The sequence below is a fragment of the Bombyx mandarina genome, chromosome 05 (assembly GCF_030267445.1).
Source record: "Bombyx mandarina strain Sakado chromosome 05, ASM3026744v2".
NCBI lineage: Eukaryota > Metazoa > Arthropoda > Insecta > Lepidoptera > Bombycidae > Bombyx > Bombyx mandarina.
Genome location: NC_143212.1, coordinates 8,806,442 through 8,825,593, shown reverse-complemented (window position 1 = coordinate 8,825,593; position 19,152 = coordinate 8,806,442). Strand labels below are relative to the sequence as shown.

The following is a 19,152-nucleotide window of genomic DNA, read 5'->3' as shown; positions in this document are numbered from 1 at the left end:
ATTTCAACTTTTTAAAGTTATTATCTTACCATATACAAAATAATGTAATTCTGTACATTTTGAATGGTAGTTACACAAAACCACGTAGTTATTAAACTAATCAATTTAACGCACAGTATTCGAAATGAACAAATTTAATGTTTTCGTTTCACTACAAATCAATATGAAATATACAATCGAAGTTGCACGCATCGAGCTCTGTCTAGGCTCGCGTCAAGTGTCTTATCAGAAGAATTACGAGTTTAGAACTAAGGAACGCCCGCGGCGAACGATACTCACTAAAACTCCAATAAATGCATCGTTTCCGTTTCGTATGACTTTTCTAATTTGAATGACCGTGTGTGGTCCTGGCCGTTGAGACTATGACACTCGATATTTCACAAAAATAGATCCCTCTATAAATCAGAAAGTAGTATAATGAGAATACATGGAACATACAATATTTTAAATGGTTTTATTTTTATGGAAATATAAGGACTATAAATCTAAATTTTCTCTGCAACGTTATCGTCGAGTCGAGTTTGGATTGAGGGGCTTGTATCGGCTGATTAAAGTCTGCACGTTTCAATGGAAATGTTAATGTCCTCGATTGTGTGCTAAACGCGAAACTCACAGAACGAAACTCCGAACAAAGAAACCGTACCTATAAATTTCATAAAGTTTACAAATAAAAAACGTTACAAACGACACTATAAATGAATTTGCTATTCTTTAGGGCGAGGACAGTAAAAACTTTGCTACGTTATAGTTTCCGATGGATTCGGTTGATGTCTTTAATAAGCATGAAGGTATAAATTAGGAGCGATGTCGGGTGCGCGGGTGTACAATACCTCGCCACCGCCGTTTACGTGAAATAAACAGGTTGGGCTTGGCACTATGGATAATATCATTTGATTTATTTTCGATTATCTTGTGCTTCGGCTGGTATAATTAAAGTTTACACAAGTCATGCCTCAACGTGGTCACGAAATTCCAATATCTAATCACAAGAGACAAAGGAACCTCAAGACAATCAAGGACATAATTCAATATTACTTACCAAAACTATTTTTCTAGAGTTTAAGCAAGTTGAAACGCAGAAACGTTTACCGCTATGTAATCGAAACCATTTGCCAGATTTAAAAAAAAAACCGTTCTAACAACATGGTTTAAAAGTGTACAAAACGATTAAGAAATCCCTACACATACGGACGAGTCAATAAGCTTTGTTAAGCGAGTGTAAATATTTGTCGTATTAAGATAATTCATCGAGAACCTTACGTAAAAAAGCGCAAACAAAATTATTAATACAGAGTGCGAGTATGTCCGAGCGGTCAGAAGAAGGCGCCGCCGCGGTCCACAGCGGTCTCTTAAAAAGTTTCACGCTTCTCGTCAACCGACTGACAATTGTGAGAACGCGATCAATTATCCTGTGCAAATAGTAATGGTCGACAACAAATAAAGTGTGGATTAAACTGTACAGAAACGTTTTCATTATCGCGGCGCTGTTAAAATAGCACGTCAATCATTTTACGAAGCAATCAGCGAGACCGCGATGGCAGGGCGCGAGATAAGCTTTTAATTACCTCACTACCTTATTTACATATTGTAGGAGATACTCTTGGATATATCGCAATTAGGGGCGTATTCTCCTTCCTTTTACGCCTGGATGTAGTTTAGTTTGTTATGTGGATAACATCTGTTTGACGCAAAGATTAAAAACTCTCTTGATAGAACAAGCCGCGCTCTGGAATCTGCAATTTAAGTTATAATTTTATAACACAATTAAAATAATGACTATTTGATGGCTTTTATTAAAATCAACTAGAGTATATTAACATGTTGACTGATTGAATTATTCATTATCAACGATCATTTTTATTTTGTGTACTTCTTATTTGGTATAATAAAAATGATTATACGCAAAACATGTAACTTATTAGTATCTAATATAGTATGCAGTTGTTTATTGATCATCAGAAAATAATTCGTAATTGGTTTGGAATTAAATTATTTCTGTACTTAGAAATACACTATTGTTAGCGAATTGATATCAAACAGCCTAATGCGATAATGAGGCGACTGTTCCCTAGCTCTGTATTAGTCGACTGTTGGAAGTGTATAATGCGCCAAATCGGCGCCTACTAATTGCGGAGGTCGATAATTTACGGCAGCCAGGAGTGCAGCCGGTCGGCATGGTCAGCAACACGCCGAGACATAGTCCAACTAATAACAGTACTTACGTTGCTAACTTTTGTTAGAATAACAAGTGCCACAATCCGCATGATTAATTACAACAGATATTCTAATTTATTCCTTCCGGTAGAAAGTTTTAGTCTTTTACTCGTTACTTAATTGTTGTAACTACTTTTCGAAGAGACAAAATAATATTTGAAGCATACTTATAACTAAATTTATTAGAATCGCACCACCTTATGCTAATACTGACAAGTTTTAGCGGTCACATAAGGCATCATCAAAATTCGTAATACGATCCTTTGATTGCAGCTTGTGTTATTGAAATTTCGAGCGCGGAGATAATGCTTTTTTTTACTTCTTTGCTGGAAGATAATAATTTTAAAGTTAATTTACGTGCGATAGAGTCAAACGATCGCCGTTCGGTCGCGCCAACCGTTGCCACGCTATCTAAATGCAAATCGGATAGGTTCGGTGGATGTCCATGATAAATCAGTCTCGGAACGCATTCCGTTATAGCAGAGTGGGTGCTCTGAGAGAAACGTAAGAACTGAGACTACAGGTAAATTAAAAAACGACACACAATACGCTCCACAACGAGTACTGTAGATTGTGCATTCCGATAAATACCCGTAAGTACTATTATCAACTGAGATCTTTTGGTCCTTTGATAGCAATTAAATTTTGTAAAATAGTTGAAAGCGTACGAATTATTTCGTTTGTACAATCAGCTTATTTCAACTTGAATAATTTTACAAGTACATTAAGACTATAAAATGTGATTACATTTTATATCATAATGTTTATAGTTATGCCGCAAGACGGATAATTACCAGCATTTGTATTTGCATTCAGTTTCCGTTATTAGTTAAAGTAATGCTGGCATAGAATTATTGCCGTGCTTAATCTTTGGAGTGATAATAAATTCATAATGTATACTCAACCACACCATAACGTAAATGTTCATATTTTTATATTGATATAACAATAAATATTTGGGTAGCTTACGTTAAATTTAGACAATTCATGTCATAAAAACAGCATGCGTGTAATCAATTTACTATCGAACGTTAGTTTTTTTTTTTTTTCGTCTGTAAATTCGATACATATTGTAGGACTAGATGCATAAAAACAGTTTAAAAAATAAATTGTTGCTGACAAGTAATGCTGCTGGTTAATCCAAATACGATAACACTAAAAAACAATAGTGTTTGGAATATTTCAATGTGCTTCTTTTTGATGAGGGTGAGGGGATGAGGGTTTTTGATGGAGATGATAGTTAAAAAACTTGTCTACTCACGCCCGGCCATCGACCCTATCGCATGGCCATTTACTCGAAAATACCGTCGCCGACCGCAATGCGTTCGTTTTTTTTTCTTTTTTTCCTACCTATTCCAGTAACCTCGAGGGGTTATTCTAGATTCACCGAGCCGCGCACCCGCCGCATACTTCATCTCAATAGTCACGTTTCCCGGACTCTGCAACCTACAAAAAGCCGAGTAGGCAGGTACGTCTACTCCTCATTTCAAAATAACTTAAATTTTCTTTTCCCACCGCAACACTAACAAAAGCTGTTGTGTAAAAAGCTTAACGTAATACAAATTAGAAATCAGATTACTGACGGGATACTCGACCTCAAAGAAATGTAGGGTGCGTCTGGCAGGTACTTTCACGTAACGTTGTCAGTTGCTATAAGTTACGGTAGGCAACGGCTTGGCCTGCTCCTGGTATTGCTGACGTCCATGGGCGATGATAACCATGCTCGTCAGCTAACAAGTGCAATAAAAAAAAGTTTATATTTATCAAAAACAATAAATTTTCACTTAGATTCATTTATGTGTTAATTTAATATTTTATATGTATTAACGTATGAATTCACTATTATTTCTATTGTTTCGAAATTGATCCTGTATTTTTATGTGTTACATACAGCGTGCCATAAATTAAAACTCAAAAATACGTACCGTCATTAAGGTGCTCTACATTCACGTTACGTAAGTGCGGTATCGAAAAAGGTGTTCAGTTGCAATCAGATGGCGACACACGTATAAAGATGTGTACGTAAATAATAGTAGATAGATCAAGTCGTCCAATCAAACTTCATAAACGTTTTTATCGACCTACTACAGTTGGAATCTAATTGGATTAGCAGCGGTCAAGTTTCTAGATTGAAATTACCTTTGAAAGCAGACTCGAACGGAAATGTCGACGCTATAAAATACTTTTCTGTTACACTTTTTTGTATTCCGTTCTCATTAAATCGCATATCGTGTTTATGATGTCATTGAGCGCGTACATAATCTATAAGTAATAGGTCCTGAGCAATTATGAACAGCACTTTATTTGAAGTCGTGAACCTTACGTGCATTTCTTGACAGTTGATATATTATAGTCAAGTTATTAATAATACATTAATGCATACTATCTACTAATGATATATGAAAACATACCTGCATGTGTTTGTTCATTATTTGCTATTTTCCTTGTCATGATCAAAATACAAATAATATAATACAGTATATTTACGTTTTACGAAGGTACTGGAAAAGGGCCAGACATTCGTTAATGGACGTATACATTTATTTACATCTCAATCTCTTCCATTATAAATATTCATACAAGGCCCTCTTTATCTTTGCACCAATAACGTTGTTATCAACGTGCCTATAAATAACAGAAGTGTCAAATATTCTTACTTAAATTATTCTAATTTGAATACACATTGTTTTATTTCCAATTGGTGGCTCAAACAAACACGAACAATAAAGCGTCTTACTAGAAACCTCGTAAACAACAAATCAAGTAAATTGCTATTTTAAAGTCCATATGTTAAAGTCCATATTGAATTAAGTTTTATTTTATGGAAATATTGCACAATACGTTGAAACATCTTAAAACAAAACAAAATGTATTAATTCGAGAACTTACAAAATAAATTATTCGAAATACATATTAATTAAGAAGTTCGATCCGCCGATTCCTTTTGATTGGTGCGATTTTCATACTGGTTTAAATATAAAGTAGTCATGAAAAATACGCAATTTTATGTAGATATAGACACTTAGCGGATACAATTATGCAAATACGCTAGTTCAATTATTGGCCCGTAACCACTGACTAGTAGAGGGAATTTATCGGTCGTCCGTACCTTGCTCGGCGTTACCACAGTGTCCTCATCTGCGATACGATAATTGCTGCAGCCATGTTAGAAATCTGCATATTAATAAACTTATTAATAGAAAATGATACTTTTTAAATTATGTTTAGTAATCAATAATGTTTTTGTAGAAACTTAAGGATCAAATAATTCGATTAGTGTATGAATTTTTTACATTAACGTTTAAGAACCAATCGGTTTGTTCCTCCTCCTTTCAACATTGAATGCGATAATTTTTCAATTTATCATTCTTAAATAGATTATGTAATGTAGATACTATTCTTAAAAACAAATATATTGCGTCTACACTCCGAGATTCGGCATTATACATTTTATATTTGTCAACAAAGTCACAAAAAAGAATAAAATGGGAGCATTTAAACTAATCATTCAATAATAGTAGAAAATTAGTGAGCACACAATCTAACAAATATTATCTACTGGATGTTAATTAGTTTGTCTGAAATATTGTGTGTTCATTTTGTTTTCGTACATTGTCTACCTCATTCAGTTATAACTTTGTTGTTATTGAGTATTATGTGAAAGTTTCTAGAACAGAATATCAAATTACCATAGGTGGCGCATGAATCGCTTAACTAATCAGTGTATTTCACATATTTCACGAGTCACAGCGAAACGTTATACTACGAAAACCCCACGCATCATCATTTAAACACGTATCGGGAAATTGTCTGCACCATAACATCCAATTTGTAGAGTACTACACTGTAATTGCAATATTCGCTTATTTTCCAAATAACCTTAAACCAATTTAGATAATATTTGAAGTAGCTTAAAAATAGCTTTGCCTGCAACATATTGAATTATATTATATTAGTCCTTTTATCGTGTGGGTGGACGTTCGCGTAAAGCAAATGATAATTTTTCACGAAAACTCTTTGTAAAAGAAATTATAAGCTCATTTTGCCCGCGTTTCTGTCATTAACTTAAACGTACGATGTTATTTTAAGGACTATAATCGACGCCGCTGCAAAACTGCGTGTTTTTACAGTGACCACAAAAAGCTATGCAGTTAATCGCTCGCATTATGATATTAAAATATTGAAATTAAAATAAGGATTTAAGGGCATGTAGCGCTAAGGACTACTTTCGCGCTTCCTTATAATACTGTACCTATCAATTTATATGTTGCTAGAATAAAATTTATATTTTAATAAAATTAAATAATGCGAATGACAGTTTATATGGATCTTGTGAAACAGCGAGATTTGTAGGTCGAATACAAACATAATAAGTTAAAATAGCAAATGATATCATCGTATTCAAATATGCTTAGAACTCTGTACCATTGATCTTTTTCTGAACCATTTTATATTTAAATCAATCACCGAATAAAATTAGTATTCAATCGTAATTCGTGTTACACAACTAGCACTAGACTGATTAATCGTAACCAGATTCGTATTTAAACAGAGTCGCAGTGACAACTTTAATATTGACCGGAATGTTTTTATCAAATATTGGCACGATATAAATGAGTACCCATTGTCTCAGTTAAAGTATCCACTTACGTGTATCTGTTTACCGTCGTATCCTAATACATTACGTAAGCCCGACACCCAGAAACAAAGGTGGCCTATAGATGAAATCGCTGTATTGATTCACAATGCATAAATTCATTCTGTTATGACAGGCGAGCATAAATTCTCGGCGGGACCCTCGGATGCTGCGAAACAATAAGTTCTCCCCATCAGTTGATTGTCAAAACTGTGAGATATACTCATAGACCGTTGTAACGCTTATGGACAGAGGCTACAAAGGGGTTCATGATTACAATAACGGAGTTCGCGATTTTCTATTTAATGAAGGGGTAGACAATGGTCAACGAGCCGCTCACCGTGTGAAACTATTCAAGACAATTTGTCTTTGACAAGATATCAAGGTGGTACAGTCTAGTATGTTTTTAGTTATTTATAGTTTGTTATAGACATTGCTTGCTTTTCATGACCAGAGGATTTTAGAGCATAACTTAATTAGTTACTATTCAATAGACACACATACCCTGGATACCTAGAACTATTTTTTCTACAAACTGTCTTTATTGGTATTCGTATATTCCTACCTAACGCTTTCTCCTTCTTCTCCTGGTTCCTGTATAGATTGCCATCGGTAGTGCCTATCCAGCCAGTTTCTTGTGCGAATCTGTCTTCATAACATTCATATTCATAAATTATAGGGTAGGCTTTATTCCAAAGTATTCAGGTTTAATTTCAATGTAGGTTACCGTAACATCCGTTCAATTGTATAAAATAAAAATATACATTTTATATAAGAAATAGAAATACTAATATTAGATGTTAAAGTAATGCTTACAATGCCTTTTAATTGCATTTTATTTGATCGTTTCTCAATTCGCTATGTATATTTTTTTAATAAATTTTTTTAATGAAAAACAAACGGAATTATTTAATTGATATAATAGCTCAATACATAGCTTGAGTAGCTTAAGCGACGCATCCTGTCGACTTAATTTTCCATATTACGGCGCGGTAATGTAATAAACACCTGCAAGTTACCACAAAATTACAGGCTCCCGATCTCAGCGGGCTACAGTCGACAATAGCACCGGAGCTTGCCGGCTTCTGCGGTGCAAGGTGACTGCTAAATTATAGGGTAAACTGTCATAAACAAGGGTTTTTCAAAGTACCGGCGCGCAGTCACGTTATTGTTCTACACCACATTCCTGTTCCTATTGCGAATACGAACTAAAGCTATTTAAAAATAAAACTTGATTGTACGTATCGATGTAATGTGGTACAACATATTATTAGTAGTAATTTTGTTTTTTTTTTCAATCAAATGTTTGTGCTGTTAAGTAAGATGTCAAAGTAAAAGCTGATGTCGGCGAATGCTAGTTTTCAGTGACTTAAATCCTAAGGATCGCTAATAATATTTTATATAATCTATGTATATATATAAAAATGAATTGCTGTTCGTTAGTCTCGCTAAAACTCGAGAACGGCTGGACCGATTTGGCTAATTTCGGTCTTGAATTATTTGTGAAAGTCCAGAGAAGGTTTAAAAGGTAGATAAATATGAAAATGCTTGGAATTAAATAAAAATAGCAATTTTGTTTTTCCTTTGATGTATCCTCCTTCGGAAGGATTACTTTGTTTGTTTTAAGTTTATATTATACAAAAGTTTAGGTATTTTATTTATCGATTGAGGCACTACGAAGTCTGCCGGGACAGCTAGTATTTTATAATAAAGATACACACTCAATAAGTTTTCACGAATGTTAAACCTAGAACATCTTGTAATTAAAAATCATAAACTACATAATTATAATATTAGTCCGCGCAGATTGATTACCGCCATCTGACCTATTGCTATGAAGCAGATAATAATATGTGTTTGAATATGTAGGAATGAATTACAATACAATTGGAACTTCGACTAAAGTGGATGGATCTTCTTTCACTTTATGATGTCTTAGAACTCCGACGACCACCTGAACCAGGACCAAGTTACTAAACTGGTGGTGAAGGTAGTCAAAAGATATCCTTATACGTCACCGTTAATTAAGAACCGACGTGGAAGAGAGATAGCGAGATGTTCTGATCACGTACCCGCTCTCATGACTATATTACGTACAAATATTAATTACTACACAGTTTTGCAGCTGATTTCGTTGTAAATTTCTCAAAAACATTTATTCTTAATGGTATTTACTATTAGATAGAAAATAATGTACAAAATGAAACGTTTAAAAAACCATATTTATGGATACATCGTGAAACAAGGAACCAACGTGGAAGAGAGATAGCGAGATGTTCTGATCACGTACCCGCTCTTATGACTATATTACGTACAAATATTAATTACTACACAGTTTTGCAGCTAATTTCGTTGTAAATTTCTCAAAAACATCTATTCTTAATGGTATTTACTATTAGATAGAAAATAATGTACAAAATGAAATGTTTAAAAAACCATATTTATGGATACATCGCGAAACAAGATAGTGGCTTGATTTATTTTGAAATGAAACTAATACATAACTTACCTAGTGAATAAATTCACAAACAAGCCTTGACGATTTTGTTTTGATTAGATAAAATGGTTTTAATTGGATAGAGACTAGGTATTTTTATGACAGTTTTTTGATTGCACGCTAATCATTTTACGATCTTCTTGATTGTAAAATTATACTACACGAAAATGGTAAAAACGTAATTAAAATTTTAGATTAACAATTTCCTTTTAAACTTATTTCCTATCACGCATGGCAAGTAAGTAATGCTTAATTATATTTAACTAATGACAAAAATACACCGGTTGCACAATAGCCCTAAAGCGTTGCGGGACCCGATAAAGGGTTGCTTGAAAGCGACAAAAAAAAATTTGAATCGCCCCGATGCGCCATTATCTTCGAACGTTAAAAATAATATGGTCATAGGGTAATGTACATTCATGCTAGCTCGGTCCAGGAGCGGATTTGAATATTCCTTTGTGACATCTACCCCCTGCCTGCGCCGGACTTCACACGCTCTCGGCAGGTACACTGCGCGACCCCTTCTGCGCACCTTTCGATTACCAAAAATTAAACACAACATCAATACTCAACAAATCTTGATACATGCTGAAATGTATAGTTTATTATTAATTACACAATGTTTGCATACTTATTGCAAATTTTTTTTGCGAGCTTAATTTTCACCATTGAACAAATAATGTTCAAATCACGTAGGCACTTTAACCTATTAGCAATCACTTAATTCATATAAAACCATTAAACTATTGAGATCAACACATTTTTTTTACATTAGTGTAAATGCTACAAGTAATATGTTAGAGTTTCATTCACGACACGAACACCGTAAAATATGATTTATGATAAGGAAAATACTTGTTTTTAATTACAAGATCGTTTGGTACTTACATTGTGAATTTTGTGTTTTTTACTTAAACACACCTATCCGATTTCATTAATTCGAATTAGTAATTGCCACAGAGTAGAGACACGCCCGGAGAAGTAATTTAAAAAAAAGAGTATTAAAAGAACATCGTCTTTTTTTTTTATCTACGTATCCGACGTCCGTTGCGTCAAAACGAATGAACGTCAAAAACGCAAGTGTCAAGATTAGTCAAGCGCAGTATTTTGATAGACGCGTAATAGCATTGTTCGTACACGGTGATTGCTAATAATTTGATTATTATTAGTTGTGTTCATTACGGCGCCAGGCCGTTTTGTAAATTCAGCAAACTACCTAGGGAACGGCATATTGAAATTAAGAACCCTATCAATTTTGAATAACAGCAAATTAATTTGAAATTCTTTTAATTTTAATTCGGTGACGATTTATTTTTACAGCATATTGTACTAAGGTTACCAATAAATGCCACTTCTGCGGTGTAAGCTGACAATTTACGTTATCACTCCGCAATAGATGCAATCACTCGAAATAATAAACGTTTTAGAACACATTAACGGTAGGCAGCGGCTTGGCTCTGTCCATGTCCAAGTCCATGGGCGACGGTAACCACTTACCATCAGGTGGGCCGTACGCTCGTCTGCCTACAAAGGCAATAAAATAAAAAAGCCATCAGATTTAATGTCGGCTTTAAGTGAATTAATTTAAAGTGTTTTAAAATTACAGAATATTTTTCATCCTGTTGAGCACACGGTCGTTACATAAAGCTAACTTAGTCACAGATATCGTTTTATCAGTGAAATGGCATTCACAGTGACATGAGATATTGTAAAGACATGCCGCTTCAAGCAAGCGAGCTGTTTCGGAATTGAAAGTCGTTTAGTAAAAGAACGTAATAAATTTAACATTCCGTTCCGTTATACAAGACGTTCGGTTCGTGATCAACATCTCGGTTGTATAGATACACTATATGTTTATTATTTCACTATAAATTGATACAAATGATTTCCTCTTCGTAATATATTTGCTGTAACCAAACAAAAATATATCTTCTACATATTTTATTTTTATTGCTTAGATGGGTGGACGAGCTCACAGCCCACCTGGTTTTAAGTGGTTACTGGAGCCCATGGACATCTACAACGTAAATGCGCCACCCACCTTGAGATATAAGTTCTAAGATCTCAGTATAGTTACAACGGCTGCTCCACCCTTCAAACCGAAACGCATTACTGCTTCACGGCAGAAATAGGCAGGGCGGTGGTACCTACCCGCGCGGACTCACAAGAGGTCCTACCACCAGTAACCACATACATATGCTTATCTTAATATCGAATGAATCGTACAATAAAATCGTGAATAGATTTTTGTCTGGTTATCTGTGCGTCTTTCATGGCCACCTTGACTAAAGCTAAGCTTACTTAGATTTGATTCTCATCGATGTTTCAACAAGATAAGCGCGTGTTGAAATTAAGTGCCTAAATAACCAACTTAGTGACCTAGGTGTTTGTAGTATCATATTTTACAAACCCTATATAATCTAGGAATAGTTTACAGTGCATTTCTTAATAGTCAATAAAGTTTTTATTAATGTACAATATGGTTGGTTAGCTACACCGTGTTCTTTGTTTGTTTGGGATGACACCCACCTTACGAGTATTCGCATTGTTTTTCTTTCGCAATGCGAGAAACAAAACACACCGTAATCTTTTCTTAAATTGATTGACAAAAAGGTATAAGCATATAAATTTCATATAATTAGTGGTATATATAATATAGAACAGCGCGCTCGGCTCGTGTAGAAATACAAAACGTGACGATAATTCTGGTATTTTATCGACGGTTTTTAAAGATCTCTAAGCGTATTATGCAAATTATACTTACTAATTGTTTTTATGTGTACATTTGTGAACACGTTTCTCATTTAAAAATACTTGTTAACACCTGTGTTCTACATTTGACATTTATGAAATTAAGATCATTAATAGAAGTAAAACCTTTAGGTATTTTAGTAATGGTTAAAGATTTTTCTCTAGAAAATTTCGATCTAATAACGCATCGCTTAAAACATATTTGATTTTAGTAAAAAATTATATCTGTCATTGTATTGAACAATTTACATGTCATCATTATATTTAAAAATGTCCAAGAAATAATTTAATTAATAATTTAACCGAGAATGTGGCGTATTACTTGACAACCATAAAAAAAATAGCTTCAAAGTCGCCAAAGTTAGCCGAGTGCAGACTCACATAGAAAGCGTTCACATTGATAAACATTCATACGATTATGATCTACGGCGCGTAGCCCGTAGCTACGAGTACGTCGCCGCTGCATCCAGTACAACATATCCGTGTCTCGCGCAGCGCTTTTTATATTCTTATGACACTACCATCGTTTATTTTAAATGTGTGTGTCTGATATTAACACAATGAAGATTTCACGGCTTGATTGTTAGGAGTGACCGCCGAATACAAATAAAAAAATAATTGACGTATAAAACTGTTTTATTTGTTAGTTCTTCGAGCATACGTTCGATAATTCATCAGGAAAATGTTTTCGTTCGTTCCGAGTCATTGTTTTGAAAGTCGATTGTTACCGTTATGGGATTCATGCTTTATACAACGACTATTAAATTTAATACGACAAAAACTAGAGCAACGCCGGTATTTTAAACTACGCTTCATATTAACTACATATTACAACCAATTATCACTAGACTGCAAATTGCCAATTTGTTATTGCTATTAAGCGCTTTAAAGCTGCTACATAAAAACTATTTTACAGTGAGTGCTGTTGATTGTACTCGAGAATAACGTTTAACTTGTGGCCTGCATTCCTCGCTGCACTCATGCATCTTACCAAGAAAAACTTGCCTATCATGTGTGGGATTCTTTAGAACGTACAAAACTAAAAACAATGCATTTTCACATTTACGCCCACAATTAAACAATTTAATTAACTAGAGGTCCCGCAGTAGTCGAAATTCGATAATAATTAATTGGAATTGTAAGTTTGTACACTATTATGATTATATTTTATACTTCTATAATCACAAATTTCGCCAAGAGTACACTATAAAAAATATTAACAAATACAAACAATATTTAATCTATTCTCAATTTGACCACAGACGCCAAGAACAAAAGTTTGACAATAAATAGTATGCATGCGTGTGTGCGTCAAATACATGGTATGTAGTGTGTGTAATGTTTTCTTTATTGATTTAATGTATCTTTTATGCATTATTTTAAAAAAATGTTAGCATTGTGCACTTCTTCTGTATATTCTCTATAAGTGTGGAGAATTTCATACTCCTCCGTCCGCGCAATTTTCGTAAAAAGGGATACAAAGTTTTTGCTTCACGTATTAATATATAGATAACTCGTATAGATAAACTCCAAAATGTGTAAATTTCGAACATAATGTTCAAATATTTCAATGACGTGTTCAGTTTTCAACGACTTCATTGCGCATTTTAATTAGCAACGGCTATGACATTCAACATCGATTGTTATTCATATCTTTGATATGCCAAAATCTACATGTCGTCCGTACACTGCGAGTAGGAGGATCTATCGCAAAACGTTCACAAATCTAGGTCAGTCGAATATCGCTTTTACATAATTGGATATCAAAATAATTGTACACCTATGAAGCGTTTATGTTTTACTTCACTGAAGGCTGTGATTATGTTACCACTTTATGATTTATACGTTATTAGATGCAATTTAAGAAGATTAACGTTTTGTATATTTATAAAGTTTTAAATACCTTTTTCTCGAGAATGTTTCGTTCACATTCTCTAATTAATTTTAAAAAGTAACTGAATCGAAAATTGTTTGATTGGCACAAATATAGTGGTTAAAAACTGAGATTTTAAATGCATAATGCGATTAAATCGATTCATAATTCTAACTTAATTACAAACAAAATCTGGAATAGCAATTTATAAAAGGAAATTGTCGATAGTTCCCATCGCTTGTTTGTCGCATTAAGTTTCAAATGACACCCGCCTACATACATTTACCAACTCTTACATACACATTTTATTATTCTACTCATGATATTAAGTATTTATACACATAGTGAGAGCACGGTCCGCATATGTGGCCTACGTCTACTACTTTCACACAAGCCGGCCGCACCCATATTAATTGCTCCCGTTCTTCGTCGAAGCCTTATTTATTGCCCCGACCAACGATTGTGAAAAGCTATGAGAGTACATTAGTTTAAATTTTATCAGCTGTATTTGATCTGACATGTGACACACGAGGGGCTCGCGTTAGCATGCGGTCATAGCGCTGTACTCGACCAGAAAAATTTTCGCAAGAAAAGTATTACGGAACTGTTGCCGGGCCGCGGGAGATCCGCGATCCGTGAGAAAATGTCGCTAATGCTATTTGTCGTTTCTTCTATGCGGCAACACTGGAGAAGTAAACAGAAAAACAATTATTAACCAAACAAAAGGTGACCGGTCGCGAGCCGATGTTTTTAGAGAAATAAATATTAATTGTTTACCGAGCGACCGCCGCCAAAATCAATATTGGACATTCGAAAATAGTATTCTAATGTATGTCGTGCTACACGAGTACCTCATGCATCTGACTTTAGCGGCTCTTTTGGTCGGTATTATTTTACGACAATAATTGTATAAGATTTTCTTCTTTTAAATGAAATCTATTGAAGTTTTATCTAGAACAAACCGACGCATTAAATTGTGTAATTGGATCCAGAAGAATTTTTCAGTCATTACAATGAGCAATCTTTAGCAGATTTCAAAGTGTAACATTAATGAGCAACCTTCATTATTTTATTGACATCTAAGACTGTAATTAATTAAATTGAGTTCCCGTGTTATGAATAAACAAATAAAACACTAACATTATAAGCATGAATAATTCATAAGTGACCAGCGCATGACAGTATTTATGTATTATATTCTAAGTTTTGACACAGCTCAAGCTTATAAAATTAAGTTGGGTTCTTTTATAATCAAATTTTAATAAATAACGCATTAGGCAAAAAACGGCCACGCTTCAGGTCTCACGGTCAAACTCGCTATAAATCTGTTGACCAGCGCGCGGCCAGCCGACGCGGAAGTAACTCTGATATTACCACCTAATTATTTACTACAACTCACAATCTGAATATGTTAATATGCCTCAGTTTAACGTGTATTTTTTGTTTTGTTTTACCTTTTATTTGTACGTGCGTCATGATGTTTGCATAAATTGTAATTATTGTTTCTTACAAACTCAAATAGGCGTTTGAGTCTTTTCGTCTGATTTTACTTTTCGTTAACTTTTATTTTTCATTGAAGGTCTTAATTATTGATAATAAAATATCGAAACGAATTATACTTTTTGCTTTATTATTACACAAACGTCCACCAAATCACTTCAACTTAGTGGAAATAAATATATAGTTATATGTATTGGTATACATTATGTGTACAATACAATATACATAACTTAACCTATTTTGCACCAAATCACCAATAAATTTTAATCATCTCGCAATCTAAATCTTATCATTACATAAATCTTACATTACACTGGATTTATTATATTTTTTGTCCTAAAGTAGAACATGTGGGAGGCCTAGAAAATATTACGTTCTATTTCTATGTAGAAAAGTGCAATGTATCGGATGATCGTGTGCTAACGCAAGGTCACTTGTTGAATTCTGTATATTTATGCACTTTTCTACGAACATTGCTTGCGGAATGTAGCATGTCTAGCTCCTAGGTAGGTAAAACCATTGCTTACTTGCGAGACCGCAGGTTTAATGTCATCATGTTCAATGTCTCGTAATAAAAAGTCCCTCCTTCTTTAGCCACAATAGATCCAGGTTTCCAAAGGAATTATCATTAATAAGCCCTACCACTAGTTTTTGCGCAAAAATTCATTAATTAGGCTCATTTATATTAATTAATAATACGCGACAGTTTACTCTTTCTTAGAAAATGTGCAAAAAAAACTTTAATTATGATCAAAACGTTAGGTGAATATAATTATTTTCGTTACTTGTAAAGTCGAAGTTTAAATTTCAATCGAAATTATTAGCAATGTTGGTACTGAATTCCATGAATTTTAATATTTTTTTAAGATATAAAACGTGGAAAAGTTGCAAAAAAACATATCATCAATACATAAAATAACAAAATAATCTAGGTATTCTTTTCATTTAGAGGTTTAATGTGCGTCTAAAATACTTCAAAAATAATAAATATTATCGAAGTAATTCAGAAAACCGTTACATCATCATAATACAAAAAAGATCAATTATTACTTCGATAAATTCTAACACAGCATATCATCTTCACTTAATTTATAAATAAACAAATATGACGTGATTCCAACAAAATTATTTAACAGATTGTTTGGATCAAGAAGAACAGGTCACGTCAATAATAATCGAAAATACCTGTGGAGCAACTTGAAAACTGGTTGAGGGGGGGGGGCAGCTGGGCAACCCCGCATTAATGTCCGAGGGCGTTTTGCATGACGCCGTCAGGTACCGGTCAGTCGGCAGGCTTGTCTGATAGGGGTCACTTGTGCACAATACGTTGTCCGATCCACCCTAGGCGAGAGTCCAGGGGTTCGACGTGAAACAGGTTGTCGCGGGTAGCGGCGGTCACTGGTCGAAAAGCTCAGTGCGCTGTGGACGTCAGTGCGGTCCGGGTGCGGCGTAGCTCGCTACTGCTGCGGCACCGGCCCGACGCCCCACGCGGCCGCACGGCGCTCACTCGACCCGCACGGAGAAGGGTGACATCGCAACTCTTCCTCACGGTTCCGCTCGCAAAGGGGTAGCTTTCGTAATACGGGGTGCTTTTGTCTATCTTTCCTCACTCAATCTACAGGTCGCATTCATGTTGGAAGTTCGTAAATAGATATTTTTATTTATTTATAACTAAACAACGCAATACAACCTTAAAATCACAGCATACACACAAAGCTGTCAGTTTTTGTGTTGGTTACAGCGAAATAATAGTAACCATTATCTAACAAGCCTAAATAATTGAATTACAAAGCTACCTCCTGTTGATAGAACTTTGAAATGCGTATGAAATTGGTAAATTTAAAAAATATTATAAATCACAGTAATAGGAGTACGATAGTCAAATTTTAATGACGATTATATAGCGTGAGAAAAAGTTAGACGATGTTAAAATTAATTAAAGTAATGGCCTAAGGAAACATAAAGCGTCCGCAGTGGCTTGGTAATTAGAAGTCAAAATTTGACTGAAGCCATAGACACGCTGTTGCGGAAGTCATCGCCCATTCCGTTTAACTCTGCTCGTCTAATTAAATAGATTCTTCTTTATAGTACCTTTATTTTGTCTTAATAAACCGATGTATTTAGTGTAAGCAACCTTTAACAAATATAAATAGTTCAACCAATTTATATCGAGGCTATTGTTGGGTGATCAATCGAAACAATGACAAAAATGAAAGTACCAAAATATATATTAAAATATGTTCAAAGAAACAACGCTCTTCAAGAGTATAATTATGCCTGAACTCTGGAAGCGGAAAACAAAATGTCTATTTTTGTCTGCCGAATCTACAAATAAACCAATAAGAAACAGAACTATTATTATTACGACACAGCTAGGGTACTAGGCAACTCATTGTATACGATAAATACACCCTTTAAACAATATATCTTAACAACGACAACATACATTAAAATTACATTCCGATTAATTAGAACTTCAAAATTCAATACGTTTACAACAACAGCACAGTTTAATTGAATAACAAGTAGAACGCAATAGATTAAAACCGAAACAGCTTTAAGCATTTGCTGTCTTCGAATTTTATTATAACGACCATTAATTTATATTGCGTTACAGATACCGAACGATTGAGACTTGGTTTTTTTTACCGTTTTACATAATTACAAAATTATGCCTTATATTTACGAGTGTAGCGGTCGGCGCGCCCACTCACAAGTCGCTGGCAACAGTATCAAAGAAGCGTACTCTATCGAGATGGATTGCCTAAGATAATGTGTCATGTTCGTTTTTAAGTAGCCCAATAATACCAGCTAGTCGAGCAAATCGCTAATGGCCCGTCCAATTGAATTCTTAGTAGTTTTTGTACACAGATTAGAGTTGGGGACTTAATGTCTTGAATGTTTGTTTGCATTGCGGACAGCGTATCTGTGTCATTAATTTCTCGGAGACATTTAGTGTATTTTAATGTTTATTCAATCCTTAATTTTGTACGTTGATAAACGTTTTTTCATAAATTTAACGTTTATTTATTTTAGATAATCAACAACAACGAACTAAATTCACGCGTCGCGGGCTCTGTATGTATTTTGTATGAGTATTGACTGTTATTAAATAATTTAATGACGGATTTTTTGTATAATTTCATATCTTTTTAAACTTGTTAAAATTATCATATCGATGCTACTTCAGTGATAACTTAATATGGTGTGGTTCATATTTCGGTCGCGGCTTACCACGGTTAAACAATGTACCTAAATAGATTTCTAATAATTCCACAAAGCAGTGGGCAGTTTGTTTGTACATGTTTCGCCTTCGTTTTTGCAAAAACCGTTGATTTATTATGTAAGTATATATTTTGCGATGCAACGAATTATACAATTGGCGAACTGAATGCAGCCTCTGATTTTGGTCAGTAATCGCCATAAGTATAGTGAGTAGGTACTTTCGCGAACTGATTGCAATAATAATTGGCGGGTCCGATTTATCACATTACTGTTCTCCGAAACCGACGCGCGTTTCTTGTGTAAGCCCTTCACGTCGTGAGCACGAAAATATCTCGAGGAGACCATGCCGAGTGCACGTAATTATAGGTGGAAAAATGCATACATGGGAAGATCGTACGAATTTTTAACTTTATATTCCGACCGTTTTAGCCGTGCAAAAAAAAAAAAACAATTCAA

At 34.4% G+C, this 19,152-nt stretch overlaps 1 protein-coding gene across 6 annotated transcripts in view; it reads right to left on the bottom strand.

Moving 5' to 3' along the window:
• The window catches only part of grh (grainy head), a 123,674-nt gene that overhangs the window by 58,719 nt on the left and 45,803 nt on the right, over positions 1-19,152 (bottom strand). Inside the window, exon 1 of one of the 6 annotated variants that reach the window (XM_089727404.1) lies at positions 16,657-18,592. The exons of the other annotated variants lie outside the window; for them this stretch is intronic. Within the exon in view, the coding sequence (XP_089583530.1) occupies positions 16,657-16,712 (56 nt within the window). The 5' untranslated portion in view covers positions 16,713-18,592. Of the gene's footprint in view, positions 1-16,656; positions 18,593-19,152 lie in introns of those variants that run through there. 6 annotated transcript variants of the gene reach the window in all.